Source organism: Syngnathus typhle, linkage group LG15 (assembly GCF_033458585.1).
Source record: "Syngnathus typhle isolate RoL2023-S1 ecotype Sweden linkage group LG15, RoL_Styp_1.0, whole genome shotgun sequence".
Taxonomy (NCBI): Eukaryota; Metazoa; Chordata; class Actinopteri; order Syngnathiformes; family Syngnathidae; genus Syngnathus; species Syngnathus typhle.
In genome coordinates, this window is record NC_083752.1 from 8,610,348 (window position 1) to 8,638,320 (window position 27,973).

At 43.1% G+C, this 27,973-nt stretch overlaps 1 protein-coding gene across 13 annotated transcripts; it reads left to right on the top strand.

Annotated features, from left to right (window-relative positions):
- The first annotated feature begins 561 nt into the window (after positions 1–561).
- acaca (acetyl-CoA carboxylase alpha) lies at positions 562–27,468 on the top strand. 13 transcript variants are annotated; one of them, XM_061298949.1, is made up of 56 exons: positions 562–778; positions 1,590–1,850; positions 3,107–3,240; positions 3,354–3,492; positions 3,853–3,962; positions 4,041–4,122; positions 4,199–4,297; positions 4,444–4,550; positions 4,657–4,767; positions 4,853–5,062; positions 5,149–5,319; positions 7,321–7,482; positions 7,544–7,707; positions 7,801–7,951; positions 8,061–8,164; positions 8,273–8,500; positions 8,584–8,734; positions 8,813–8,947; positions 9,316–9,462; positions 9,540–9,728; positions 10,027–10,127; positions 10,301–10,389; positions 10,562–10,686; positions 10,830–10,943; positions 11,155–11,268; positions 11,337–11,426; positions 11,513–11,631; positions 12,502–12,525; positions 12,820–12,891; positions 14,636–14,779; positions 14,860–14,962; positions 15,067–15,174; positions 15,272–15,328; positions 15,578–15,622; positions 16,302–16,412; positions 16,629–16,670; positions 17,244–17,459; positions 17,533–17,688; positions 17,787–17,990; positions 18,749–18,904; positions 19,016–19,162; positions 19,297–19,566; positions 19,664–19,761; positions 19,872–19,992; positions 20,081–20,191; positions 21,866–22,009; positions 22,106–22,226; positions 22,998–23,094; positions 23,192–23,288; positions 23,385–23,520; positions 23,610–23,787; positions 23,863–23,975; positions 24,753–24,907; positions 25,126–25,296; positions 25,965–26,101; positions 26,230–27,468. In XM_061298949.1, exons 2-56 carry the CDS (start codon positions 1,619–1,621, stop codon positions 26,354–26,356), a joined length of 7,239 nt encoding a protein of 2,412 aa, XP_061154933.1. In that variant the 5' UTR covers positions 562–778; positions 1,590–1,618; the 3' UTR covers positions 26,357–27,468. The 13 variants fall into 13 exon arrangements, with proteins under 13 accessions (XP_061154933.1, XP_061154935.1, XP_061154932.1 ...); XM_061298948.1 differs by having other exon boundaries at positions 563–778; positions 17,787–18,011; XM_061298952.1 differs by lacking the exon at positions 16,302–16,412 and having other exon boundaries at positions 563–778; positions 17,787–18,011.
- The last annotated feature ends 505 nt before the right edge of the window (positions 27,469–27,973 follow it).

Genomic DNA, 27,973 nt, shown 5'->3' on the forward strand with positions numbered 1-27,973 from the left:
AACTGTGGTTCTTGTTAATAAATGACTGAATATTATCGGGGCTCTCAATACGGAATTTGACAGTTGACATAGGTGGAAAGGATATAATAAAAATGTGATATTAATTTCCATGGTTCTGTTACGGTACAATGCTGCACACGCGCGGAGAAGGCCACCCCTTCATCAGGCTTAGAAATCTTCCTAACCCCGCCCACAGAAACGCCCCTCACATTTCATTGGTTCTCAGAATGAGGTCGTCTCAATCAATAACTGCACTTTTTTATTAGAACGGTCTGCATAAAATGAATCTCAAAGGAAATAAGATTATTTTCTTTTTTAAAAAGTGTAGTTTTTTAGATGAATCGTTTTTTGAAAGCCAATGAAGTATTTTGCTGGTTATATTGTGACCATCTCTTTGGTCAAACACGTCTTTTGCAATCATTTTACAAATTGTATTTTGTGGTGTTAGCGGTGTAGACAATCTTTAGATTAAAATTTGCATCAAAAACCGATAATTGTTACGTTATTATTATTTCCACACACGCAAGAGGCGTTTTCGGGGCGGGGTCATTTCTATCTCGCGTGTTTCTATGTCGGAAGTTGGGGTCAGAGGGGAATGCACAAAAGTAACCCCGTTGAGTAGCGTCACATCGCCCCACACTCTGATGTTCTCCGCCGGGAACTGTGACCTCACCATGATGTGAATTCACCACGGAAGCAGATATGTCTTCTCCAATCGATTAATTCATTGAAGTCTTCGCTCAACTGTTCAGGATTGCGTGCCGGTTTATCTCCACCGGTGAGTAGACGCTGAAAACGTCTTTAGCGAGCCGCTTAAACGGACGATCCATCACCGTCCCGCAGATAGCGAGGACAAGACACCGGCTACTGCATCGATGAGCTTTATAGTTGGCTCGCTAGCAAGCATTTTTGCTGACTTTGCTTTGGTGTTCATGCTAAAACGGCATCGTTAGCTATCATTAGCTACTACTTGACAGTTGACAATTGCATGACAACTTGTCTAAGAAGCTCCCTCTTTATAGGGGAATTCTGTATCGTTCTACTCAGTCGTGTTAATTCTAAACTGTGTTTGATCGCAGTACTCTGGTTGTTTTTCTGGTCCTTCCTGCAGCTTTGTGTTGCAGGTGGGTATTTAGTGTCATCACGATGGTCCATTTGTCTAAGATGCTGGGGTGACGAACGTGTCCTCGTGATTGATGATCATAGGCATCTTGTTTCGCATTACCCTTGATGGATTTATGATCAAGAGACTAGCTACTTTGTGACTGCTTTTGTCTTTGTGGTCTGCTGTATGTATATGCAATATTAGTATTAAATGTGTGCATGCTTCTATGAAATATCCAACATGTATAATCTCTCCAAAGATCAAACTATCCAAGTTTACACAATGTCTGAAGAAGTTAATTGTCTACAAGTTTGTGTTCAGACTGTCCATGTCTGAATTATGGTGTTGCAATAGCTATTGCGTGATCATTCTGCTATCTTGTTAATCAAGTCAAACAGCATCACCCGCCAACTGACTGTGTACTGATGTTCAGATTCTTGGCCGCCATTGATAACTTGTGTGGTCATTTTTCTTCCTTGTCCAGTGGTTGCAGCCTGTGTGTGTCACCCAGCCATGGCAAAGCAGGAAAATCCTGCCAAGAAGCACCCAGCTATGGCGGCGGTCCACCCCCACTTCATCGTGGGATCGGTGTCCGAGGAGAATTCAGAAGATGAAATCCAAGGGAAGCCGGATGTGCAGCTGGAGGAGAAGGAGGGTCGTTCTTTGTCACCCTCATCCGGGAGCTCGGATAGCACCAATGACATGAGCTTTGAACACATTGATGGCTCCCTGCACAACAATTTAAGGTTAGAAACCAGACCTGATGATAAAGTGTGTGTGTTTTTTTTTTTTTTTACTTTTTTGATTCCATTTCCTTTTTGCGGTACAGTACTGTTATTTCAAACTTTTTTTTTTTGCTGCGGTACAGTATTGTCTTTTGCAAAAATTGTTAGATCAAACGTATTTTTAAAGTGCTCATTAAAAATCTATTGAGACTGACAAATTCATTCTGCGCTCTAGTAAGAGCACCAAACCTCTACCTTACCTTCCAATGTAACACTTGTGTCACACTTAGGGAGACTTCACCCGGAGTTTCACGCCTATGGTTTGCCCATTTTGTAGCATGAGTGAAAAATGTGCTTTCATTGGCTACTCTCTGCTGAAAAGAGTGCCTCTTATGTCCCCCTGGTTTGCGCGGTTTGGCTGGAAAGTGCTGGAATTTAGATTGAGCAATACATATTCCTGAATGCCCCATCTGTGGTGCTCTTCAGTTTGCTGATGCAACCTTGTAGCTTCAGATAGTAGTTTTGGTGTTATGGGTTATTTAGTGGTTTGACTTTCAAAATAAGATTTTACATCTGGGTTGGAATAATCTGTTTTGTTTTCTGGCATCAATTTGAAAAAGATTCAAAAGGATTACTTTTTTGCCCTCTTCCAATATTACAATATTTATAATGTTTATAATATTGCGCTCTTGAGATGGATTTTAATTGAAGGAAACAGAAGTGTCGTTTTTTTCTGATAACGTCGAGAGTGGAGGTTATTCACGCAATCACATCAGGCCACAAAAACCAGCCAGCCAAACGGGCTCAGGCACCGCCACACCCTGCAGTTGAGTGTAACGTCCCTCCCCTCTGTACAAACCCCCAGTTGGGTGGAGTTTGAGTCAAAAAAGCTTGCCAAGTCTAGCTTTTTCTAATATATGATGAAATCCAACCTTTTTTCACTCTTTTCCTTCAATGTTGAATAGATTTCCATTTTGTGAAGTTCTTTTCACAAATGTGGAATGTGTCACAGAAGTTGTCATCTTCTAACTAAATGAACTAACTATTACAAGTATGTATTATAATTATAAGGTGCAGTGGATGTTGAGCACTGTGTACATTGTTCAATGTTGCAAAGCAACCACAGCTTTGACTTGAGTCTTCTGGAATCCAAAGCTCCTGCGTCCATAACCATGTGATTATTGACATTGTTGATAACCATTACAAAGCTGCTCAAGATTTTTTTTTTGAAAATAAGCACCTAGTAGGTTTCTAAATATTTCTACTTCTGTTAACTGGCCGAGCATGTCTGGGCTGCACTTGATGAAGCAAAATCGCGACCGCCGAAGAATTGACCTGCAGAGGGACTTCACTGTGGCATCTCCTGCTGAGTTTGTCACACGTTTTGGTGGCAACAAGGTCATTGAGAAGGTAAGTGTCTTGCTGTCATGCTCAATGTCCCAGCTGCAAAACAAAATGCGAGTCTCTGTCATTAGCACAGACTATGATGCAGAACTATAACAATCATATTTGTGCTTTCCCAGGTGCTTATCGCCAATAATGGCATTGCCGCAGTCAAGTGCATGCGCTCGATCCGTCGGTGGGCTTACGAGATGTTTCGGAACGAACGGGCAATTCGATTTGTGGTGATGGTGACCCCGGAGGACCTGAAGGCCAACGCTGGTGAGGATTGGCAAGACTATCCTGAAGCATATCATTTAATCGAAAGTTAATATGTTGTCAGATAGCACAGCAAAACATCGGGCGCTCCAAATTCAATATCCTCCTAAATTTGATCTGGAGAGAACAACAAACTTTATTGGGCCAAGATTTTGTTCTTTGAGTCTATCAGTGCAAAAATGACAACAGTTCATCAGACTTTGTTAAAATTGAAGGGCAGATAAAATCTTCTTTTTTTTTTAAGTACACAAAGCATGAATGTTTGACTCCATTCAAAGTGAAGCTTCGTTGAACTTCAGCTCGTAACGCATACGCGAAACATGGTAAAATTGAATATTTCTGTGGTTTGTTTTTTCCCATCAGAGTACATAAAAATAGCAGATCATTACGTGCCTGTGCCAGGGGGGACTAATAACAACAACTATGCCAATGTGGAGCTCATTTTGGACATAGCAAAACGAATACCTGTGCAGGTACCCCCACGGAATTAACACACCTTTCTTTTGCACTGTAATGCCTAAGGTGGTTAATTTCTAGACGTTTTCTTTCAGGCTGTGTGGGCTGGATGGGGTCATGCCTCAGAGAACCCCAAACTGCCAGAGCTGCTCCATAAGAACGGCATTGCTTTTATGGGTAAGAGAAGTTTTTCCTGACATAATGTTTAAGCTTTGGGGCTTGAAATAATGCAGACTGCCCGCTCCCTCCTCAGGCCCGCCCAGTCAGGCAATGTGGGCACTAGGAGATAAGATTGCTTCTTCCATTGTGGCTCAGACAGCTGGCATCCCCACTTTGCCATGGAGTGGAGCAGGTAGGATTGCTGCCAGGATGTCACTTGTGAAGATCCTTTTTATGTCTGCATCTCCTCAGACTCAGATATAATGGAGAAGACCGATCCATACACTTTAATTTTTTTTAAAAATGCACTGAGACATTTTTGGTGTTTCTTTCTCCCAGGCCTGACAGTGGAATGGTCCGAAGGCAATCCAAAGAAACCAAATATCAGCGTTCCTCGTGACTTGTATGAACTTGGTTGCATCCAGGATGTAGACAACGGCTTGGAAGTAAGTGCATTGTCAAAGTGAGCATTCAGAGCCTCCAATGTCACATACTGCAGTGGGCTGTGAAAAACTGCACATATGTGACAAAGTTGTCTGTTTCCACCAACAGGCTGCTGAAAAGATCGGCTACCCTGTTATGGTGAAGGCCTCAGAAGGAGGGGGAGGTAAAGGCATCCGTAAAGTCAATTGCGCGGATGATTTCCCAAACCTATACAGACAAGTATGTCGAAATGAACCACCAAGATTAAATTCATGATTTAATTGTTGCAATTTATTATATTAAAGGGTTTTTTTTTTGCTTCCAGGTCCAGGCAGAAGTTCCAGGTTCCCCTGTGTTCATCATGCAGCTCGCTAAACATGCCCGCCACTTGGAGGTTCAGATCTTGGCAGACCAATACGGCAATGCCATTTCCTTGTTTGGCAGAGATTGTTCAGTTCAGCGGCGACATCAGAAAATTATAGAGGAGGCGCCTGCTACCATTGCCACATCGGATGTCTTTGAGGATATGGAAAGGGTAAATATACATTTTGAGATTGCAGTACTTTCTCCTAGCTGTGGAAAATGGATGATGTCATCACATTTAATGTGTTCTGTATCCAGTGTGCTGTCAAGTTGGCAAAGATGGTGGGCTATGTGAGTGCGGGCACAGTGGAATACCTCTACAGCCAAGATGGCAGCTTCTACTTCCTGGAGCTCAACCCTCGTCTGCAGGTTGAACACCCCTGCACTGAGATGGTGGCTGATGTCAACCTACCCGCTGCCCAGCTGCAAGTGAGTTCCGAATACAGTTGGGCTGGTAGGTGGGGGGGGGGGAAGACAAGCTGTATACCACGCCTATTATGTCTGACTTTTGGATAGCAGACTGTATTTGTGCTTGATTGCATCCAATAGTCTGTTAGACGAGGGCCTTGTCTCCATGGCAACTAACTGCCCAAGTGAGCTATCAGTGTTGCCGATGTAGTGGTTGAAGCGGCAATTGGTCACATGGCGTGCACCCGCTGTGTTCACAATTGTGCTTGTATTTAGGTCAGCGGCAGTCAAGCTGAAGGGCAGCGTTGTGGAGGAAACTGCTACTTTTAAGCTGATGGGACGTCACTATTGAGAGTGACATGCCTGTACGAGTATACTGTGTGCTCAGTATCTTTTTGCAAGATGGTGTATTTCAGTTGATTGAGAGATTAAAGTCATAGTTCTAGAATATTCCTATCCCCAGTTTTGTTTGCACGATGGAGATCATTAGCATCAGTCATTTTAAAACGCCTCCGTTCAATTGGTGCCACTGGAACTACAAGCACAATAATAAACGTATTTGTTAGGGTGGTATTTTTGGTTTATACAATTTTTTTTTCTTTTTTTTTTTTTATTTATTTATTTTTTTTCTTTGAGGATCCTCAATGCAGGTTTAAATTGACCTCTCACCAAATTCTCTCTGCAGTCAATTTATCCTACCAGTCGCACTCTCAACACACAAACACCAACGCTTTTTATTTTTAGGCCTATCCAACATGGGTCTAAAACCCTCCAACACAGCTTGGAAGAACGGACAAAAAAAAGAATCTACGCCCTCCTTCAATTAAGAAAAAGAAGCTCTGTTTTTTTCTTAGCCCGTTCCTTCCACTGGGACTTGAACCCAAGCTGTTCTTTGGCCGGAAAAACGTACAAAGAAAAATCTACACTCTTCTTTGACTAACAAAAAAGAAGCTCCGTGTTTCTTAGCACGTTCCTTCCACTGGGACTCTAACCCAAGCCAGATCCCTCAGCTTGGAAAAACAGACAAAGAAGACTCTACGCACTTCTTCGATGAACGAAAAAGAAGCTCTGCTTTTCTTAGCCTGTTTCTTCCTCTGGGACTTGAACCCAAGCTGTCTCCCGTATGGGTGTAAAACCCTCTAACACAGCTTGGAAGAACGGACAAAAAAAGAATCTACGCCCTCCTTCAATTACGAAAAAGAAGCTCTGTTCTTTTTCTTAGCCCGTTCCTTCCACTGGGACTTGAACCCAAGCTGTCTCCTGTGCACCCTTTACGCGTTTCACAACCACACAATTTTTTAACTTACCTGACCCCTGGTCCATTGCATTGCGGGAACCCGTCAATCCACCCTTGGCAGACGAAGGCAGACCTAAGATGCTGGCCCAGCGAAGAAATTCTCTTCCCAGGACTTTCTTTTCCAGGTCCCCCTAAAGGACGCTGGGTTGTCGACAATGTAGCACGTCCTCCTCCGTCAGCCAGATGGCGGGTATGAGGGTCCCGGGTTTCGGCACCAAAATGTTAGGGTGGTGCTCACTCTAACTTATTTTGCGAGAACCACACAGGAGTCAAGCAAGTCATTTTAGACACCTGCAGGCGGAGAGTTCACTCGTCGCTGTGCTTACAGCGATGGTCGAATGAAGTCTGACTCAGGCCTCGTCAGGTGCTTATTTATTGAGAGAAACAGAGTGGGGTTGAAAGTGGGGGTTGAAAGTAGGGGTGTGGGTTAGGGTTAGGGGTGGATAGGGTGGAGACGCACCCCTGCTGATCAAAGCATAGCAGGGGACCTTTTACGACGTTCTGTAAACAAAGCAACTTTGATTGCTTCCTCTGTAGCTAGTCAATAAGTTGAAAAGATCTTAGCACTTTGGTAAACTAATTTTGTCTAGACAGGACAAACTAGTTAAATTATTACAGGTTATATTTCAACATAATCATACGATGAAGATATTCAGCAAACCCTAACAGTATTGATAAATGAATACCCATCTGTGAATCCAGATAACTTTGGGCTCTTTTTATAGATTGCAATGGGCATCCCTCTTCACCGAATCAAAGACATCAGGATGCTTTATGGGACGCAGCCCTGGGGTGACTCTCCCATCGACTTTGAGAGTCTGTCGACAGTCGCCTCCCCACGAGGACATGTCATTGCAGCTCGTATCACCAGTGAAAATCCAGATGAGGTATGCTTGGTGCTCCTCATAGTTCTGGATGTTTGTTTGATCAGATTTTGTCGCTTTCCAGGGTTTCAAGCCAAGCTCCGGAACAGTACAAGAGCTGAACTTTCGCAGCAATAAGAATGTGTGGGGCTACTTCAGTGTTGCAGCTGCTGGTGGACTGCATGAGTTTGCAGACTCCCAATTTGGACACTGTTTTTCTTGGGGAGAGAATCGTGAAGAAGCCATCTCGTGAGTGTGTTTTACATTGTTACCGGATTTATGAAATCCTTTATTATCTGCTTGCTTTGATGTTAACATTTAGGGAAATGTGTGATTTCTTAGTAACATGGTGGTAGCTTTGAAAGAGCTGTCTATCCGAGGAGACTTTAGGACTACTGTGGAATACCTCATAAAGCTGCTGGAAACAGAAACCTTTCAGCGCAACACCATCGACACGGGCTGGCTGGATAGGCTGATCTCTGAGAAAATGCAGGTGGGCAGTTGCTATCAACGCTAGTCCCCAAATGATGATTAGTGGCCCCAAAATTCTGAACAACCAAATAATGTACTGTGACGTTCCAAAAATGATTTGTTCCATTCAGGCTGAGCGTCCTGACACGATGCTGGGACTTGTGAGTGGAGCACTTCATGTGGCAGATGTTAATCTGAGGAACAGCGTGTCCATTTTCTTGCATTCTCTGGAGAGGTAAGCATGTCCTTGATACGTTCGGATACTGTCTTGAGCACTACGGAAGATGTTCCGTGTGCAATGCTGAAGAGAACTACTCATAGGTTCCGTACATTGTGCCTCCAGGGGTCAGGTGCTGCCAGCACACACACTTCTCAACACGGTGGATGTGGAGTTGATCTATGAATGTGTCAAGTACATCCTGACTGTGACTCGCCAGTCTCCCAATTCGTACGTGCTAATCATGAACCAGTCCACCGTCGAAGTGGATGTCCATCGGCTAAGCGATGGAGGTTTGTTGCTGTCCTATGATGGCAGCAGCTACACTACCTACATGAAGGAAGAGGTAGACAGGTGAGAAAAAATCTATTTGCTATTTAGTACTACCGAGATAAGCTTAATTTGCTGATGATCTCAACTGGTTATCTTCTCCAAAGGTATCGCATCACCATAGGCAACAAGACCTGTGTTTTCGAAAAGGAGAACGACCCATCGCTGTTGCGATCTCCTTCGGCAGGAAAACTCATCCAGTACACAGTTGAGGACGGTGGTCATGTTTTTGCTGGCCAGTGTTATGCTGAAATAGAGGTACGTCACCTTTTTTGCATTCCAGACTTTACGCATTATGCGTGTCGGTTGAGTCGATTGCCTTGATTGCAATTGCAGGTGATGAAGATGGTCATGACCCTCACAGCTGTTGAGTCCGGTTGTATTCACTATGTGAAGAGGGCCGGAGCATCGCTGGATCCTGGTTGCGTCATCGCCAAACTTCAGCTCGATGACCCCACCCGGGTCCAACAGGTGATGTCAAGTAGCAATTTCTGCTCGCCTCATTGATAGTATTCCTGTTTAAATGCACCTTTTTCTACTTTGCAGTGCTTTTATTCACTTTCAGTTCATCTATATCAGTGGTCCCCAACTTTTTTTGCGTCACGGACCGGTTACATGTCAGAAATATTTTCGCCGACCGGCATTTATATAAATAAATAAATAATACATTTATATAAATAAATAAATAATACATTTATAATAGATATATAAATACGATGAAATAAAATGATACGACTGACATAAAAACAAGTACAAATGACAAAAATAAAACTCACCATTACGTTGAATTAGTGGGAGCACTGAGTTGCATGTTTCTAAATATTTGTTTGTATCTGCAGGCCGACCTGCATACAGGTACTTTGCCCTCGACCCAGGCCGTTGCTCTGCGAGGGGAGAAGCTGCATAGAATTTTCCACAACACACTGGATCACCTTGTTCACGTCATGAATGGCTACTGCCTCCCTGAGCCATTCTTTAGCGCCAAGGTGAAATCTCAAAACAAACATAAAAGAAAAAAGAAAAGCAGGCAGTCTCTTGAGCACGCTAACTTTTTTATTACCAGTTAAAAGAGTGGGTCGAAAGGCTGATGAAAACCATGCGTGACCCCTCGTTGCCGCTGCTGGAGCTTCAAGACATTATGACCAGCGTTTCAGGTCGCATCCCCCCTGCTGTGGAGAAAGCCATCAAGAAGGAGATGGCGCAGTATGCCAGCAACATCACCTCAGTGCTCTGCCAGTTCCCCAGTCAGCAGGTGGTCCACACCACACATGCCAACACACACACAATGCTGAACCAATGCAGAATTGTCATGATAAATCACAAAAATATTTACCATTTTGCCAATCATGTGCATGTATGTTCTTTGTTATGCAGTAGTAAAAACAAAGCTTTATAATGTATGTACCTATAAATGTCACAAGGTGGCAGAAAAGCACTACATTTATTTAACTGGGACTCATCAACTCATGACGAAAAATTAGGTCAATAGATTTCTAAAATAGGTGCTGGTTGGGCTACATGCTATTATTGAATGTTTCCCTACTTCACAGATTGCAAACATCCTGGACAGTCATGCTGCAACTCTTAACAAGAAGTCTGAAAGAGAAGTCTTCTTTATGAACACGCAAAGCATTGTTCAGCTGGTGCAAAAGTGAGCGCCTTAGTCTCTACTTTCCAACACTTGCCTGCAACTTGTCTACAATGCATCAAACAGACTGACGTCTTGTATTAAAAAAGTTTGACTACTATAAGATATTAGTTAGCTACATATTACAATTCGCCCCATCTGTCCATACCTGTCGATGATGTTGATTTTTATCACAGATATCGGAGTGGAATCCGAGGTTACATGAAGGCAGTGGTGATCGACTTGCTCCGACAATACCTGAAAGTAGAGATTCAGTTTCAGAATGGTGAGAAATTGTAGTAACACACCATGGGCTGATGTAATGCTACTTCGCTCCGTTGGGTGTCACTCATTCTCAATGAATAACAGCGTGGCTTGAGTTTCAGTGTTGTGTGGTCCCAATATGTTTGCTTGTTTGATAGGATACAATGACAAGTGTGTGCTTGCTTGTTTGATAGGACACTATGACAAGTGTGTGTTTGCCCTGCGTGAAGAAAACAAAGGTGACATGGCAAATGTGCTCAACTACATCTTCTCCCATGCCCAAGTCACCAAAAAGAACCTGCTGGTTACAATGTTGATTGTAAGTAGAATCTTTTTTACCCCCCCCCCCAAGCTCTGATGTATTTATTAAAATAGCTTGTTATCATAATTGCACTGCATGCAGACACTTGGTAATGTGTTTTTATTCTCTGGAAGCAGTAATACTGTGTATCCTCTCCTCAGGACCAGTTGTGTGGCCGTGATCCGACACTGACAGAAGAACTGATGGCCATGTTGACGGAATTCACCCAACTCAGCAAGACAACAAACGCAAAGGTGGCACTTCGTGCACGGCAGGTTGGTTGTTCAGTTCAAAACTGTATGTGTGTACTTTGTAGTATTGTGTGCCATAAAAATATATATCCTGAAAGAAAGGCTAATGTCTTCTAACAAATCAGTCGGGGTGTACTCATTTATGTTGCGCGCTGTATGAACATATAAAAGACAATGTCTGAAGATAATAAAATTCAATGAGGTATGAAATCCTTAATAATATCATTCTCTGCAGGTGTTGATAGCATCTCACCTCCCCTCTTATGAGCTCCGTCACAACCAGGTGGAGTCCATCTTCCTCTCTGCCATTGACATGTACGGCCACCAATTCTGTATTGAGAACCTCCAGGTAGGCAAGAGCAACCTGTACATGTGATCGACTTTGCAAGTGTTTCTGACCATACATTGATCTTCCAGAAACTGATCCTTTCCGAAACATCCATCTTCGATGTTTTGCCCAACTTTTTCTACCACAGTAATCAGGTTGTCCGAATGGCTGCCCTTGAGGTTAGATCCTTATTTCTCTTTGCCCTCATTTATTTTGAATGCTCACAAATGTATAATAATGCACCTTCGTCTCCGACCCACCGCAGGTGTATGTGCGCCGAGCGTACATTGCTTATGAGCTCAACAGCGTGCAGCATCGCCAGTTGAAGGACAACACGTGTATCGTTGAGTTCCAGTTCATGCTCCCAAGCTCGCATCCAAACAGGTATCAGTCATGCCCAAAGGCTAACAGTTTTATGACTCACTTTGCCTCCTGCTCTCCTCTGCAGGATGCGTCTTTCTATTATGTTCATATTTCCGTGGTGGGTTGCTTGACCCAGCTGTGGCCCATTGTGTAAATGCTCCTTTATTTGCTAAGTAGAATGCAAGACCTGACTGATTGGTTAAAAACGTGTGTGCAGGCAATCAAAGCTCTCCCGCCTGCAGTACCTCGTGTTAGCTCGTCATCCTAGGGGGCACTGTTGCCATAGATAAATGGACACATTTGAGGATTGTTCTTGTGAACATGCTTGTAGCTCTGAATCATGGCGTTTCTGTTGCGTTTGTGATCCCAGTGCGTGATTGTGTTGCGGTTGTTTGAGAGTTTGCTCCTGCTGCGCATGACTCGTATGCTTGCTTCAAGTCCAAAAGTGAACTGAAGAAAGCTGTCAACATGCGCATGACAGCCACAATTTTAGGGACACCTGCACTCTTGAATGAAACGATGGCTTACTTACTGCCGTTGCGAGGAAATGTGTATCCTGCATGTTAATGTGTATTACATGTTTGTGTCATGATTGTGAAATAACCGTCCTGTTTTGCTTGTTGCTAAAAAACAGCATGAAGTGCCCTTCTGCCTTAGTTGAGAACAGAGCTTAACAAAAGGCAGCCTAAACGTCTCATGATGCATGTTGTACAGGGAGCAGTCAAGAAGTAAAATGTGTGCTCAACCTTTTGACTCCCGGTTGCATTCGTTGCGATATTGACTAGTGCATAGTAAAGCGTTGCCGAGATGAACACACTGCTGCAACTTGACTGACTTCCTGTCCTGATGCCTGCCACTAACCCAATAGTAATCAATGTTGTTTGATTGCAGAGGGAACATCCCCACTCTAAACAGGTATTGTAAACATTCTTTTTATTGCGTAGACTACATGCTTAGACTGGTTTAGACGCTTGGCCAGAGCACAAATTTACATTAAAAGTAATCTAGTTGTTAATGAAGCAGTTTGGTGCTCTTTAAATTTCAAATAAACATGGTACTGGTGGAATAACTGGAGAAGTACTAAGTGCAGGCTTGATTCATTTTATTTGCAACAGCATGGCCCTCAGCTCATAGCCTCTTTTTAATGTCTGCTTGTGAGTCCTTGTGAGGTTTCGACTAACAAAGTCAATAATGTAACTGTCCTGCTAGGAAAATGTCTGCTCCTTCAGTCCTGGACATTTCAAAAGGCAAAACTGTGTCATATTTGGACCCTCCAGACAGGTTTGATGCAAAAGTAGTCTCAGTTGGTGTAACCTTAACAATACAGCTTATTTATGGGGTCCTACTGGTTTATTTGTATTTCATTGTTGTGTGAGAATGTTTTGAATCTGAGCAGAGTGACATGACAAAATGAAATTTGGTCTCTTTGGCCATGCTACAGCCCTACTCCCAACTCTGCAAAATTAGCCCTCAAGCATTATGACTTTTCTCATTTTAGTCAATGCAGCTGAGGTCAAAGATCACCTGATCATGTTCTTTTTCAAAATTTCTTGACTTAATTTGGCCTTCTGGGGTTTTGATGTGTCAAAACAATGCTGACTCTTATTTAATAAGTGGTTCCAAATTTCACATTGTCATCACTCTATGGGTTATCAATGCTCGGTGCGTTTCCTCCACTTATATACTTTATGGCAGGGGTCACCAAACTACGGCCCGCGGGCCGGATACGGCCCACGGGACCGTTCAATCCGGCCCGCCAACCCTGAAAAAATTGTATTAAACTTTTTTTTTTTGTCATTTTGCCTGCAATGACTGCGTTTCCCCAGTAGATGGGGAAGCGCTCGTTTGCGCATTTACTACCGGAAGCCGTGTCAGAAAGCTCGGTGCACACTCACAAGTGCGTGTACGGACATGGCGCACTCGCGCTCTATTTGTATCAGTCCCAAATTTAGAGCGTGGGCTGTGACGACAGCATTCTTGTAATTCGCGCGCTGAGCTTTCAGATGCAGTTTTGCGCTAAAGCCACCCACAAACCTTCCCCTGGAATCCTTCCATTAAAATGAGTGGCCCGAAAAAAAGAAGTGAGTGCCGAATGTTAAAAAAGAGTGGCCAATTTGGCTCGACGTACGCGACGTGACGTTCAGCCACATGAACGGCAACATCTACCCGTAACAGATCGAGGTAAACGGACCAACACCTCGGATCTCGCCTAAGAATTGCCACAACAAATTTTACTCCAGACTATGACGCACTATCAAACTTTAACAAAAAAGACAGCGGTGTCTACAAGCCTACTGGAACCTACAAAAGGATTATAAGGAAGGAACACAAGAACTTTAAGAGACTGCTCATATGTGTCAGAGAGGTTCTGCTCTGACAACTGAGCTGAACTTTTATCTGTTAAGATTGTGCATGGCACAACAGAAAGTTAATGTTCCATGGTTTTTTTTCTATGAAGAACCCAGAGAGAGTTATTTAGTTATTATTTATTTCCCGATTTTTCTGTGAAGAACTCGGAGAGGGTTATTTAGTTATTATTTATTTCATTAATAGTGTTATTAGTTTCCTGACTTTTTTTGTGTAAAGAACCTGGAAAGGGTTATTAAATAACCGTTATTTGGTTATGTGTGGCTTTCTGGAAAACAATAACTTTTTTAAGCTCGCCTACGATCGTCACACTTTTTCTGTTACAAACTGACACCGGCCCGCCATCAGAGAAGGGAAAGGTTATGTGGCCCTCACAGGAAAAAGTTTGGGGACCCCTGCTTTATGGGGACATGGGAAATTTTATACGTATGTCCAATTTGACTAACATTCTGTGAAATATCTTTGATAGTGTGAACAGCTGATTCAAATGTTCTTACTTCCTAGTTGTTGTTTGAGCTCCATTCAGTGTAACAATCTTCATAGCATCAAAAAAGTGTGTTCAAAAATCTTACACTTGGGATTCTCAATAGGTGGATGGAAAATGTCTTCATATCATTCATCAAGGAGTAGATTCTCATTTGAATCGCTTTCACCTCAGGTCGTCATTCTCAGCAAACCTGAACCACTATGGGATGGTGCATATGGCTAGCGTGAGCGATGTTTTGCTGGACACATCCTTTACGCCCCCCTGTCAAAGAATGGGCGCCATGGTCTCTTTTCGCTCGTTCCAGGAGTTCACCAAGTTAGTGTGAACAATTTAAATCATTTCAAAGGGAAATGTGAATGTGTTGGATGATTAAAGCACGCTTGCCTGTTTTTAAGGAACATAGCAGATGTGTTGAGTTGCTTCACTGACTCTCCTCCCCCAAGCCCGACCTTTCCCGAGGGAGGCAATCCCGTCCTGTACGGTGAAGAGGACAACAAGGTGGCAAAAGCTTATTGTTCTTGTAGGCGGCTTTAACAACTACGTGCGGTGCAACTGAAAATGCTGATGTGCATTTTTTTTTTTTTTTGGTGGTGGTGGTCCAGAGCACCCAAGATGAACCCATCCATATACTGAATGTGGCTATAAAAACCGACAGTGATATGGAAGATGATGGCCTGGCAGCCATGTTTCGGGAGTTCACTCTGTCAAAGGTTGGAAGTGGAACGATCACCAACAAGGCTGCTGTTGATTTGAACAAGTTTTGTACTGGTCTAACTCATTCTATTATTTCCTCCCAATCAATTTAAGAAATCTCTGCTGTTCGAACACGGAATCCGTCGCTTGACTTTCCTTGTGGCTCAGAAGGTAAGACTTGTTCTGTATTCCCGTATTTTCTCATTTTCTGTGTTTGTTTGCTTCACAATCTACCTCGCATGTCATCCTTTTTAATTGTTATGGCTGCTATAATTGACCAAGTAACTAATATTCCCTAATGGTATTTGTGCACAGCATATTTTGTGTGGTGTTCTTCAGATAATTTGCATTGTAAATTCAGCCTTGTCTCTCCTTGTATCTCCTTTGCATGCCTTGCTTTCGCGACATTTATGATGACAGGATTTCAGGAAGCAAATCAACTATGAGGTGGACCAAAGGTTTCATGTAAGTAGAGGCAAAGGGGGATGGAGGGCAGCAAGAAATAAGACAAAAAGCGGGTTGCATAGAAAAACATGCATGGCCGGTATACTGCACACCGTAGTAGCCACAACGAGCAAACGTGAACGATTTCAATCAATGCAAAATAATTGTGTTTTATTGTTGCTGATTCCTCTCTCTGATTCCGTACATTTCTACACTAGTGCAACCTATAATAATAATAATAACAACAGTGCAATGTCGGCTTAACTTTTTAAAGGCAAACACAACTTTTATATTTAATGATTTAAAAAATGTCGAGCTGAATGCTACCATTCACATGTGCAGCACTTTTGGTCCAAATGCCAATAGTATTGTGATGATGCCAATAAGGAGGGCATTGCGGGAAGTATCCTGCCTTTTGATCCTCTTGACAATGGGGTTTGCTTCACCCCCCCCCCCCCCCCCCCCCTTTTCATGGGCCCTTATGCGTCCGAGAACTAATCATGCTCAGTGGTGTGGGTGCCATTACGTGCACCTCGTTAAACAGAGGGAATTCCTTTTTTTTGAGTGTGTGTTTAGCACTCCGCCTCAAAAATGTTTTCCTCCATTTACGATATTCTCGACAGAATGTGTAATCAGTGTCAAATTGTGTTGGTGGAGATTTCAGTTTGTGTCCAATTGCGAGCCTGCTTTCATCCTGTAGCATGAGGAGAGAAAAGCGTCTCCAATCGGGCTGGCATTGTTGTGGAACACTTCATCTGATATCATTCACCAGGGCAAGCGGGCATTTAGAGGATCAAGAGTCTCTGAAAGAGTAACATGTTTTATTCATTTGCAAAAGCAATGTATACTTTAACTACGCAGACTATTCTTATATGTACTTACCATCAGAATAAATTCAGTGAGGTACAAATAACTTCTTTAAGCTTCTTGTGATTGCATTGATAGGTTGCGCATACGTAAATACTGTTTTTATTTTTGGATGTTGTATGTTGTATAGTTATTCCTTTTTCATCTATTTTCTACGCAGAGAGAATTCCCCAAATTTTTCACATTCCGTGCCAGAGATAAGGTAAGGCGTGTCTTGATTCTAAACCGTTAAAGTTTTCTGTTTTAAAACATGGTAATGGTAAAGCTAAAGTTGCTACAAGGGGTGCTTAAGGACACTTTGGAATTAGGGATCAGAGAACCGGTTTAGCACCAACGCTTTACGTTGACTATTTTTTTAGATTGATTGTTGAAACAACTTTTCACCCCCGGCTTCATTGGATTTCCTCCATTGTAGACATTTTGATGGCTCCTTCTCTCTCTTAGCCCTGATAGTTTGACTACAACGACACCGGCAAAACTCATTAAAGTAATGAACTCTTTAATTATGTCCCTCATTTAAGAGAAATGACACCCATTAGCGGCTCTCTGAGAATGAGATTGCCCACGATTTCATTTACTTAATACTGTGTGTAGCTCTTGGGCATCTTTTTACTTTTATTGGGAGATGGTGTTCTTGAAACTGCCATTGATATAATCTCGGTTAATAGCAGTTTTTCCTTGTGCTTGCCTTGTGGAAAAAAAAAGGTCATACTTTTTCAAGCACGCGTGTGTTGCTTTGTTGTTTATGATGACATGCTGCCTTTTTCCTCAACAGTTTGTGGAAGATAGGATCTACCGGCACTTGGAGCCGGCTTTAGCCTTCCAGCTGGAGCTCAACCGAATGCGCAACTTTGCCCTAACGGCCATTCCTTGTGCCAACCACAAGATGCACCTCTATTTGGGTGCAGCACGTGTGGAAGTGGGAGCGGAAGTTACGGACTACCGATTCTTTGTGCGAGCCATTATCCGACATTCTGATTTAGTCACAAAAGTAAGAAATGGAACTGAGTCCTTATTCTTGATCAGCTGTACTCCTTGCTGATTCTTTTCTCTCCCTTTACCAGGAGGCCTCTTTTGAGTACCTTCACAATGAGGCTGAGCGTTTGCTACTTGAGGCCATGGATGAGCTTGAGGTCGCTTTTAACAACACAACTGTGCGTACGGACTGTAATCACATCTTCCTCAATTTTGTGCCCACAGTCATCATGGACCCTTCAAAGGTACAATATGTCAGACCATTGTAAAATGAACTACAGCGTAATCTTCCCCATTGTGCTTTGCTTACCATCAACCTTACCTAATATGCCTCCGTGAACAGATCGAGGAGTCTGTTCGGTCCATGGTCATGCGTTACGGCAGCCGGCTTTGGAAACTGCGTGTCTTGCAAGCTGAGCTGAAAATCAACATCCGCCTGACTCCGACAGGAAAGCAAATCCCCATTCGCTTGTTTCTCACAAATGAATCCGGCTACTATCTGGACATCAGCCTCTACAAAGAGGTCACCGACTCCCGAACGGGACAGGTGGGGCCCAAAGACCGCCAGGTGGGGCACTCATACATTTTCCATGTCATCCGCTTTGTGCTTCTGTTCCATTAGGGAGCTCTCATCTACTTTCAGGTTGCAATTTCATGGCCTCTTTGTTTGTGGTTTTCTCAAACAGCAGAACATTTCTAGCTGTGAAATATTTGGATTCAGTGATGCTATCTCAAAAATTATGATGAAGTTTAATATTAATAACTTGCAGCAAATGAAGGCTTGACTAATGTCACTCTTAGTGAAATTTCATTTTATAATATATAGGTTATGAAATGAGTGACCAAAATATTACATTTCTTAATGATATTCTAATTTTTGGAGATGCCCGTATGCGTCTCCATCAGGTGGTCAGGTAAGTTATACTTGATGCTTCCAGCCATTATTGCACCATTTTATCATCATGCCCATCTACAGTGAAAGACCCCAGCTGATGTTTGAACCCTTAACTTCTGAATGTGAGACGGATGTGCTGACTACATGCACTGCCATCTTTTAATTTAAATCACAGTGGAATGGTTGTCACATGCTCTAGAAGATAAAACTTTTCTTAAGGTGTCTGCTTGGGATTGTAATTTGAATGTGAGCACACTATATCGTTCCATCACATCAAGTGGCTGCTGTGGGGATAAGAAGTGCTCACTGACATCCAGTCATCATCATCATTCAATCAGTCACCTAAATGCCAAGATTGTAAAGAAAGACTGATGTATTTGTTATTATATTCCCTCATTTCTATTGTGCAGATCATGTTCCAGGCATATGGAGAAAAGCAGGGCCCTTTGCACGGCATGCTCATCAACACGCCATATGTCACCAAGGACCTGCTGCAGTCAAAGCGCTTTCAGGCACAGTCACTGGGCACTACCTATGTCTATGACTTTCCAGAAATGTTTAGACAGGTACAATATTTTGATTCATAAACTGGTTCAGAGCACAATTCCTTGCGTTGAAGTCAATGTTAATAGTTGCTTTTGATGCAATCAGTACATCTGACGGAACTCTTTATCCAGGCTCTGAAAAAGTTGTGGCACTCAAGCCAGGCACATGCTTTCGTACCCAATTGCCCTCTTCCATCGGAGTTGCTCACCTTCACCGAGCTGGTGTTGGACGCCCAAGGTCAACTGGTGCAGATGAACCGGCTGCCAGGTGGCAATGAGGTTTGTTATGTGTTAAGAAATGAATTTGCAGTACCCCATAGGTAAATCTTGGCATATTTTTTTTGTTTAAATGTAACCAAAATGTTTTGTAAACCTATTTAATTCCGTATGGATCCATTTTATTTTTCGTCTAGATCGGTATGGTGGCATGGCGAATGACCCTCCATACACCAGAATATCCAGCAGGGCGCGAGATCATAGTCATCAGTAATGACATCACACACAAGATCGGCTCATTCGGACCGCAGGAGGATGTGCTGTTTCTGCGCGCCTCCGAGATGGCCCGAGAAAGCGGCATCCCTCGTATCTACATTGCGGCCAACAGCGGCGCCCGCATTGGCCTGGCTGAGGAAATCCGACACATGTTCCACGTGGCCTGGGAAGATCCAGCTGACCCATACAAGGTCCGTTGGTGTCCTACTTCAAATTTCAAGATCAAAATATCATCTGCATGTTGAAGTCAAGATCAGTGACAGAGCTGTCACCGTATGGCCGCTGCAGGGTTTCAAGTATCTCTACCTGACGCCTCAGGATTATAAGAAGGTCTCAGCCCTGAACTCTGTACATTGTGAACATGTGGAGGATGAGGGTGAATCCAGGTACATATAGATCACTCAAATATGCATAGTGATTAAGATAAAAGTAGAAAGGGAGATTGTTGGCTGGTCATTCCTGAAAAGACCGATCCACATGATTTACTGTCATATAGGTATAAGATCACTGACATCATTGGAAAAGACGATGGCTTGGGTGTGGAGAACCTGAAAGGGTCTGGCATGATTGCTGGAGAATCCTCTGCGGCTTATGAGGAGATCATCACTATGAACCTGGTAAGAGCACGTGTGTGAAAAACACACACTGCTTTTAACTGTCAACTTGGTGTCAAGAAGCCTTAACGTTGATTGTCTCGCTTAAAAGGTAACGTGCCGAGCCATTGGAATCGGAGCCTATCTTGTGAGACTTGGTCAGAGAACCATTCAGGTGGACAACTCGCACATTATTCTTACTGGGGCTGGAGCACTCAACAAGGTACAACAAAAGCATTGTCCTAAAAATGTGTTCATTTTTTTTATTCCATTATTTTGAGAGCATAGCAGAGAACTTTAATTGTTTAAAAATATAAATTACAGTACTATGATATACATTACTGAGCTGTAAAGAATTTTACTGAAAGCTACAGTGGATGTGGCAGTGTCAGATTTTTTTATTTCCTCCAACCCCCCCCCCCTCTCCTTATAATTTGTTATGTTCCACAAGGATACCCTCGCAAACCGGGACCCCCTACCGTCATTGTTAAATAATTGAAGGCAAACCATGAAGTTCTATTTGCTTTGCTGGAGGCTGCAATGCAGGACATCCGCATTATTTGTTTTCCATTAAAATGAATGTTTTGCTGAGACAGGTTTTCTGCTTGTTGTTGATTGGTGCGAGTGCTGGTTGTTTGAGCCTGCACGCTTTACTACACCTCCTGTTTTTTCCTATTTTCGCCCCCGTTCAATCTACCTTGTCAGTGTAATAAGATGTCTCCATTTCAAATTAATTGACAGGCAGCAGCATGAGAAATCATGCAAATGGCAGGCTGATGGCGCACCTATTTGCCGAAGCCTCTGTTGTTTTTAGACCAGCCCACTGTTAAGCTGTTTATGAGGAGACAAGTTGTTATTGAAGTGTCCACATTTCAGGCTAATAGCCAAATGCTCTCAATTTAAGTAGATTGTAGTTTTTGTAAGATTGTGAACAAGATTCCCCCCCCCCCCCAATTCTTCATGTGACTTCCTGGCTATTAACTGAAACTTAATTGAGAGCAGGAGGCTGCCACCTCAAGATCATCATTTAATTAGCCTCTAGAAAGCTTCCATATTTTCACGGGCTTTGGATAGTAACTACTAGCACAAATACCCCAATGAGCTGTTCCATCGACTTGGCCTCTCTTTTCTCTCTCCTGGCGATCTCCCTCCTTTCTCGCTCCTACAGCCCCTTGCTGTCTCTGCGCAGCAGAATCTTAATGAAGCCGCGATGGCCGGAGGCTCAGAGGCTTTGTGTGTGTCAAGGTGACTGCGATGTTTCTTGGGGCCGCAGGCTTTCCTGACAGCTTTAGGAGAGCGCCCTAGATTTGTAGCCAGATACATAACCATTAATGGTAATAAAGAAAGTAAATGATGGCAGAAAAGGTGAAAGCCGAGGCTAGGGAGTGACCGCCTCTGATTTTTACTGAGCCATGTCAGGGCCCTGCCACCTGTTCCTGCCTGCTTATGAAAATAGGCTGCGCTGAGGTGAAGACTTTACAGCTTTAGGTTGGTTCAGGGTCACTTTGCCGGTAAAAGTAGTGTGGTTGGTTCTATTGATAGTACTGTCTATAGGAAATGATTGCTATTTTTTTAAGTGTGTCGCCATGGGCATACAATATACACGTAAAACTCAAACAGGCAATGTAACACTCCTGTTGTACAAAAATAACAATAGTATATATTATATAATGTTTGAATGACTGACTGAGAACACATTGCTGTATGTTATCTAAAGCTCCCCTGTGTGATTATAATAATACCCAGCTCCCATCCGAATCCTTCATTATAACTTAGGGTGAGCTCGGTTGCTTCCCCTGAAAACCCTACATTGTAGTTTTAAAAGGCAAATCCGAAGAAGTATCGTGTGCTCAATCACGCTCATGTTTGTGTTGTGTGTCCGTCCGTCTGATGCCAGGTGCTGGGCAGAGAGGTTTATACATCCAATAACCAGCTCGGTGGAATCCAAATCATGCACAACAATGGTGTGACCCACAGCACTGTTTGTGATGACTTTGAGGGAGTCTTCACTCTCCTGCAGTGGCTCTCTTACATGCCCAAGGTAGGATCTAAATATTGCTGACTTAAGTTCATTTTTATGGTGTGATACATTAAAAAACATTCATGAGTAATAGTCTTTTTTTTTTTTTTCCCCCAGTGCAAATTTAGTCCAGTCCCAATTTTGAGTGCCAAGGACCCCATAGATAGAACTGTTGCATTTGTGCCAACAAAAACACCGTATGACCCTCGTTGGATGTTAGCTGGTCGTCCGAGCCAGAGTAAGTGCCTGTTGATATTTCGGTTGTATTTTGTCAACTGAATTTTTTGTGACTACGTCTTGCGATGCTGTTCAGACAATATTGTTGGACATTATTTCAAATGGATTGATCAAGCATCTCATGAATACATTTGAATACTTTCTAGCTTGAAGTCCAAGTTTGCAGTACTACATTGTGTTTAGGTGGGCTAATAAGTAAATGCCTTGGACACAGGTCATGATGATTTCTTTTTTGTTACCTCAAGTAAATATAAAGATTTATCATGTCCAGCAAATGTGCCATGAGTTAGAAGTTGCAATTACTCATTTCAAGAGAGCCTCCGGGAAGCCACTAAAAGAGAAACAGTTAAGTCTGCTATCATGCTCCAAGAGACAAGATCAAGATAGCACCAAAATGGATGTGGCTGTGTTTCCCCACTGCAAGCTTGGACTGTGCAGCTCCTGTAACGGTGTAATTATAGCTCGAGAGCACAGAGATGTCGAAGGATGGCGCAGAAAGTGGTCCACGTTGGTGGTCGGGATGAGCGGCAAGTCTTAATTGAACAGTAACCTCATAGTGTATGGCGTGTTTCTCAGGTTTAGCAAGCAAAAAAAGAGCTTGGCAAGCCTTTTGTAGCCAATCATCCATCACGTTTCCCGCTTGTTTTATGTTTCCCGCCACTCTATTAAGAAGGAGCTTCTGAAATGAATTCCTGCTTACATTTCTTACAAGTGACTGTCTATGTTTCTTTTAATCTCTGAATAACACTCACTTCAATTAATGTGTATGAAGATCCAAAAGGCTCTTGGCAGAGCGGCTTCTTTGACCATGGCTCCTTCATGGAGATAATGCAGCCATGGGCTCAGAGTGTGGTAGTTGGCAGAGCTCGGTAAGCCCCAAATAAACACATAACATAGTTGAGAATGGATTTCTCGTGTTGTAGTTAAATTTCCTCACTGCCAGTGCTCCATACTCTATTCCCGCAGACTGGGAGGAATACCTACCGGAGTGGTTGCTGTGGAAACTAGGTCAGTGGAGCTGTCAATCCCAGCTGATCCAGCTAATTTGGACTCAGAGGCCAAGGTGAGGCAGGTCACTCGCTGCGCATACTCAAGTATGAGCCAAGTGTTTCATTGTCTCGAGATGGAGTGATTGTGATCTTCCCATATGTCTCTCTAGATCATCCAGCAGGCGGGACAGGTGTGGTTCCCTGATTCGGCCTTCAAAACAGCCCAAGCGATTAAGGACCTGAACAGAGAGGGGCTGCCTCTCTTTGTATTTGCCAACTGGAGGGGCTTTTCTGGAGGAATGAAAGGTGTGGGGGCAGAGCTTGTGTGGATGCTGATTTACAATTGATGATTTACAATTCTCTAATATGGCTTTGCTTCCTTCTTTTCTACCCAGACATGTATGACCAGGTGTTGAAGTTTGGCGCCTATATTGTGGATGGGCTACGGGAGTACAAGCAGCCCGTCCTGGTTTACATCCCACCCCAGGCCGAGCTGCGAGGAGGTTCCTGGGTGGTCATAGATCCCACCATCAACCCTCGTCACATGGAGATGTACGCCGACAAAGACAGCCGGTAAGACAATTGCAATTGAGGAAAGATTCATGTCTGCCTTAACACTTGGTCCACTGAAGCCATTGGTGTGCTCAGAGGTGGAGTGCTCGAGCCTGAGGGGACAGTTGAGATCAAGTTTAGGAGGAAGGACCTGGTCAAGACCATGAGACGAGTAGATCCCATCTACATGAGCTTGGCTGAAAGTCTGGGTCAGTCGTCATCTTCACTTCCAATCAATGTTCTTTAGTGGCCGCAGTCTACTTAATTTGTAGTCCTTCTCCCTCCCATTCCCTGTCAGTAAGGAGCAGGGGACTGGGAGGGGGGGGCTGTGTACCTTCACCCTTCTTTATCTGTGGATGGTATCATCTTTGCTGTGCTCCCCTGAGAGACACGTCAATCACAGCTGCCTTGGATCAATTGTCAGCTCTCCTGCCTCCCTGGCGCAACCTATCGATTTAACTCACAGCTCGCAGGAACTGTGATCCAATGTTGCGTGCGTTTGCCGCTTTGGGAAAAGTGGTGCCGCGTTATTGAGGAGGGTTTGAGAGGAACAGATTGGAATTGACAGAAATCAGTCAGCAGCTCCAAGCTAAATAAAACGCTGTTAGTGCGGCTTAAGTCACTGCTGCATTTTACGTCCAGCAATTAAAACATTCGGTATTCGTTCCATCTACTTACATTGTGATTTGTCTTCTAATTCTCAATATTTTTTGTCTCTCCTAAAGCCAAGGACAGTCTTCACAGTGATAATTTTGTCAGCAGTTTTGGTTACACACACACAATGTGTAAACTTAGCTGCTTAGTAATAGAAGTAGAGCAAACTTATTTCTGAGTGGTACAGGTCTTGAGTTTAAGTTTCAATAGCGAGTCTTGCCAAGTTTTATCTCAGTGACTCAAGTCAGCCATTTTGATGACATATTTAGCTACAGCAGTGTTTAGTGCATTTATTTGGACTTTGTGTTAAAACTTCTCCTTCTCCCCAAAAGGAACCCCAGAGTTGAGCCCTCCTGACCGTAAAGAGCTGGAGACAAAACTTAAAGAGCGGGAAGAGTTTTTGTTGCCAATCTACCACCAGGTAGCTGTCCAGTTTGCAGACCTACACGACACGCCAGGCCGCATGCAGGAGAAGGGCGTCATCACGGTAGGTGTTTTGCTTCAAAGTCTTGAAAGACTGCTCTGTGAAAAGTCAACACAGTTTTGTCACAATCAAATCTGAGTTAAAAAGGTTTTAATGTTAGTTGGGCCGTCCTTGTTTTTATGTTGCATCAAATATCACATTAATTTTAACAACATGGTTCGTGACATTTAATGTCAACATGATTTAATTAACAAGATGTTTGTCCTTTTTTCCTCTGGAAGGATATCCTGGAGTGGCAAACATCCCGGCAGTTCTTCTACTGGCGCCTGCGGCGCCTCCTCCTGGAAGAGACGGTAAAGAGAAAGATCCAAGCAGCCAACAGCGAGCTGACAGACGGACAAATCCAGGCAATGCTGCGCCGCTGGTTCGTTGAGGCGGAAGGTGCTGTCAAGGTAACACAGCCATTCACAATTTTACTATGATATGTTTGTGTTTCAAAATATGATCTCCCGTTTTATTTGAAATCTAATCATTTGTACTACATAGAAATGCGTTGTCCACAAAAATAGTGATTTAAATAAAGATACAAAAGAACCACAGTTACTTCAGGCCCAATCTTCGCCTCAGAGGACCGGCAGGCAGAATCTGTCAGGAGCCATGTTTCCTGCAAAGTGGCCTTCTTGTCTGCAAGAACACTAACCCCATCAGAACTCAGTGTCTTAAGCCACAATTAATCACAGCCCTGGCACGTGCTGATAGGAGAGCAACACGCTGTCTCTTAATTAAAAGCAAACAGATTAAAAATGATTAATAAGGGCATTAAATGTTCTTGCGGACCTCAAGCGGGGCTATTCATATAAAGGCAAGGGCCTATTAAACCCCTCCACCCTCAAGTCTTTAAGCCCCTCCAGCCCGGCTTTGTTTGGGATCAGAGATGCCGGTACTCATGAATACTAATATTGCTATCAGGCCCAAATCAACGAGACGTCATGCGTCTACTTTGAGCTGGTCCACTTCTTTTGTTTGTTTTCGTATTGATTTGTGCACACTCAACCAGTCCAATTTTGTCAGACTTGTCATAATGGCCACACTGGTTAAACATGACAATGACATCACACAGGCCTATCTGTGGGACAACAACGAAGAGGTGGTGGCTTGGCTTGAGAGGCAACTGGCCGAAGACGACGGAGCCAGGTCCGTCATCGACGAGAACATCAAGTACATTCGTCGTGATCACATCCTCAAGCAGATTCGCAGGTTCACCCCTTTTGAGATTTGCTTTGTTTCCATAGATACCAATCAAGTGGTTTTGTTGTTTTTTTTTCACATGCACTTGATTTATTTACCATGTTTTTTTATTTTTGTGTTTGGTCTTATGCTTCCAGCTTTGTTCAAGCTAACCCAGAGGTGGCAATGGATTCCATCGTGCACATGACCCAGCACATCTCACCCACACAGAGAGCTGAGGTGGTGCGCATCTTGTCCACTATGGAGACCTCTGCTTCCTCGTAGGGTCCACAGCCGTCCAGCCCGTCTCTGGGCTGGCAAGAAGGAAGGTTGGAAGGAGCTGACGTGAGGAGAACCAGGGGAACCTATGTATCGTTGGCAATGATTCTAACGACCCACTAATACTACTTGGTGACCAATTTGATCTGTTGTGAGGTGTAAACCAATAATGTGGATTTTCTTTTCCCAATGTATACTGCTTTTAGACAATACAGTCATAGTTAAATATTTTGACGACAACCCCAGCAGCCTTGGCAAGAAAGGGTCTCATAAACTACCAACCAGAGTGCACTTAGTTACTGAGCAGAAAAATAGCTGGGACGTTCTAACCCATTTGGACAGAAGAGCACAGCAGGGAGCAAAAGGAGCCCTTTTAGACGCTGACTGCTTCCCAGTTCTCCTGCGGTGAACACAAAACTACAGCTGTCCCTTCTGTTCTGACTTGACGCTGCTCCACATGCACTTTATACTGCGTCGCTGTTCACATTGCATACAGAACTAAACCCGTTCTTGCTGTAAATGTAGTATCCATGTCATCAGGCTCACTGTTACACACGTTCAATTGAATCGGGTAATGGTACGACACACAGAGATAATACAAAATAAATGTGAGAAGAGGATCATTTTGCTGCTCTTCAAAACAATCATTGAAAATAGCATCATTATCATTCAATTGTCTTTGTAAGAGAAAATATTTTGAATACATGATGAGATCACACCTCTGTTCAGTGATTCATGTAGTGTAAACGAATGTCAAACTGTAATCCGTGTTAACTTTTTGTTTATACTATTTTGTACTAAATGTTGCTTATTTGTAACAACAGTTTATTCTTATTTGCATATTTCCCTGCTGGTGATTTGGTTAAAAAAAAAAATAATCTTGAGTGACAATGGGTAAAGAACACTGGATTGTTAAAGTCCGGCGCTTGACATTACTGCCTCGTTATTTCATTGTACAATGTGAAAACAGCTTTGTGGTCATTGCTGTGCCTTTTTTTTCCTGACCTGCATTGACTTACCAGCTAGTTGTTGTTTTTTAACACACTAGTTGTAACCTTGAAAAATAAAGGTGAAATAATGACATGTTAGCAATCTAAATAAAGATTTGACCCATTAAATTTTTGGCCATGTCTTTAACAAAAGGTCTGAAAATGTGTACCACTTTGAATGTAGCCGGTTGTTATATACTGTAAATGCACATGATGATTTCCAGGACAGATACAGAAATGAAAGTAGTTCAAATTGGAACAGTCAGAATAGGGACTATTACACTGGGGAGACATTTTCTGATTATTCCAAAATGATACTCTTTGCATTCCTTAACCCAAAGACGATTAAAGTGTCTTTTTCTTTTTTTTTTTTTCCCCACCGCCTTTGCCTTTTAAACTTCAACAGTCTTAAGAAGGATGAAACGGATCAAACAAATACTGAGGGAGCTATCTCCTCCTTTTATTTATTTAATTTTGTCTTATTTCGTTTGTATCGTCCCCTCGGCTGTGTCAACTTTGTTATCGTCCCACCAACAAATATGTAAGACAAATTGAGTTGCATGTGCCCAATACCCACAACAATTACGAGCAGTCCAAAAAGAAGAAAGTCATTTGGTGCTATAATTGGAAATGT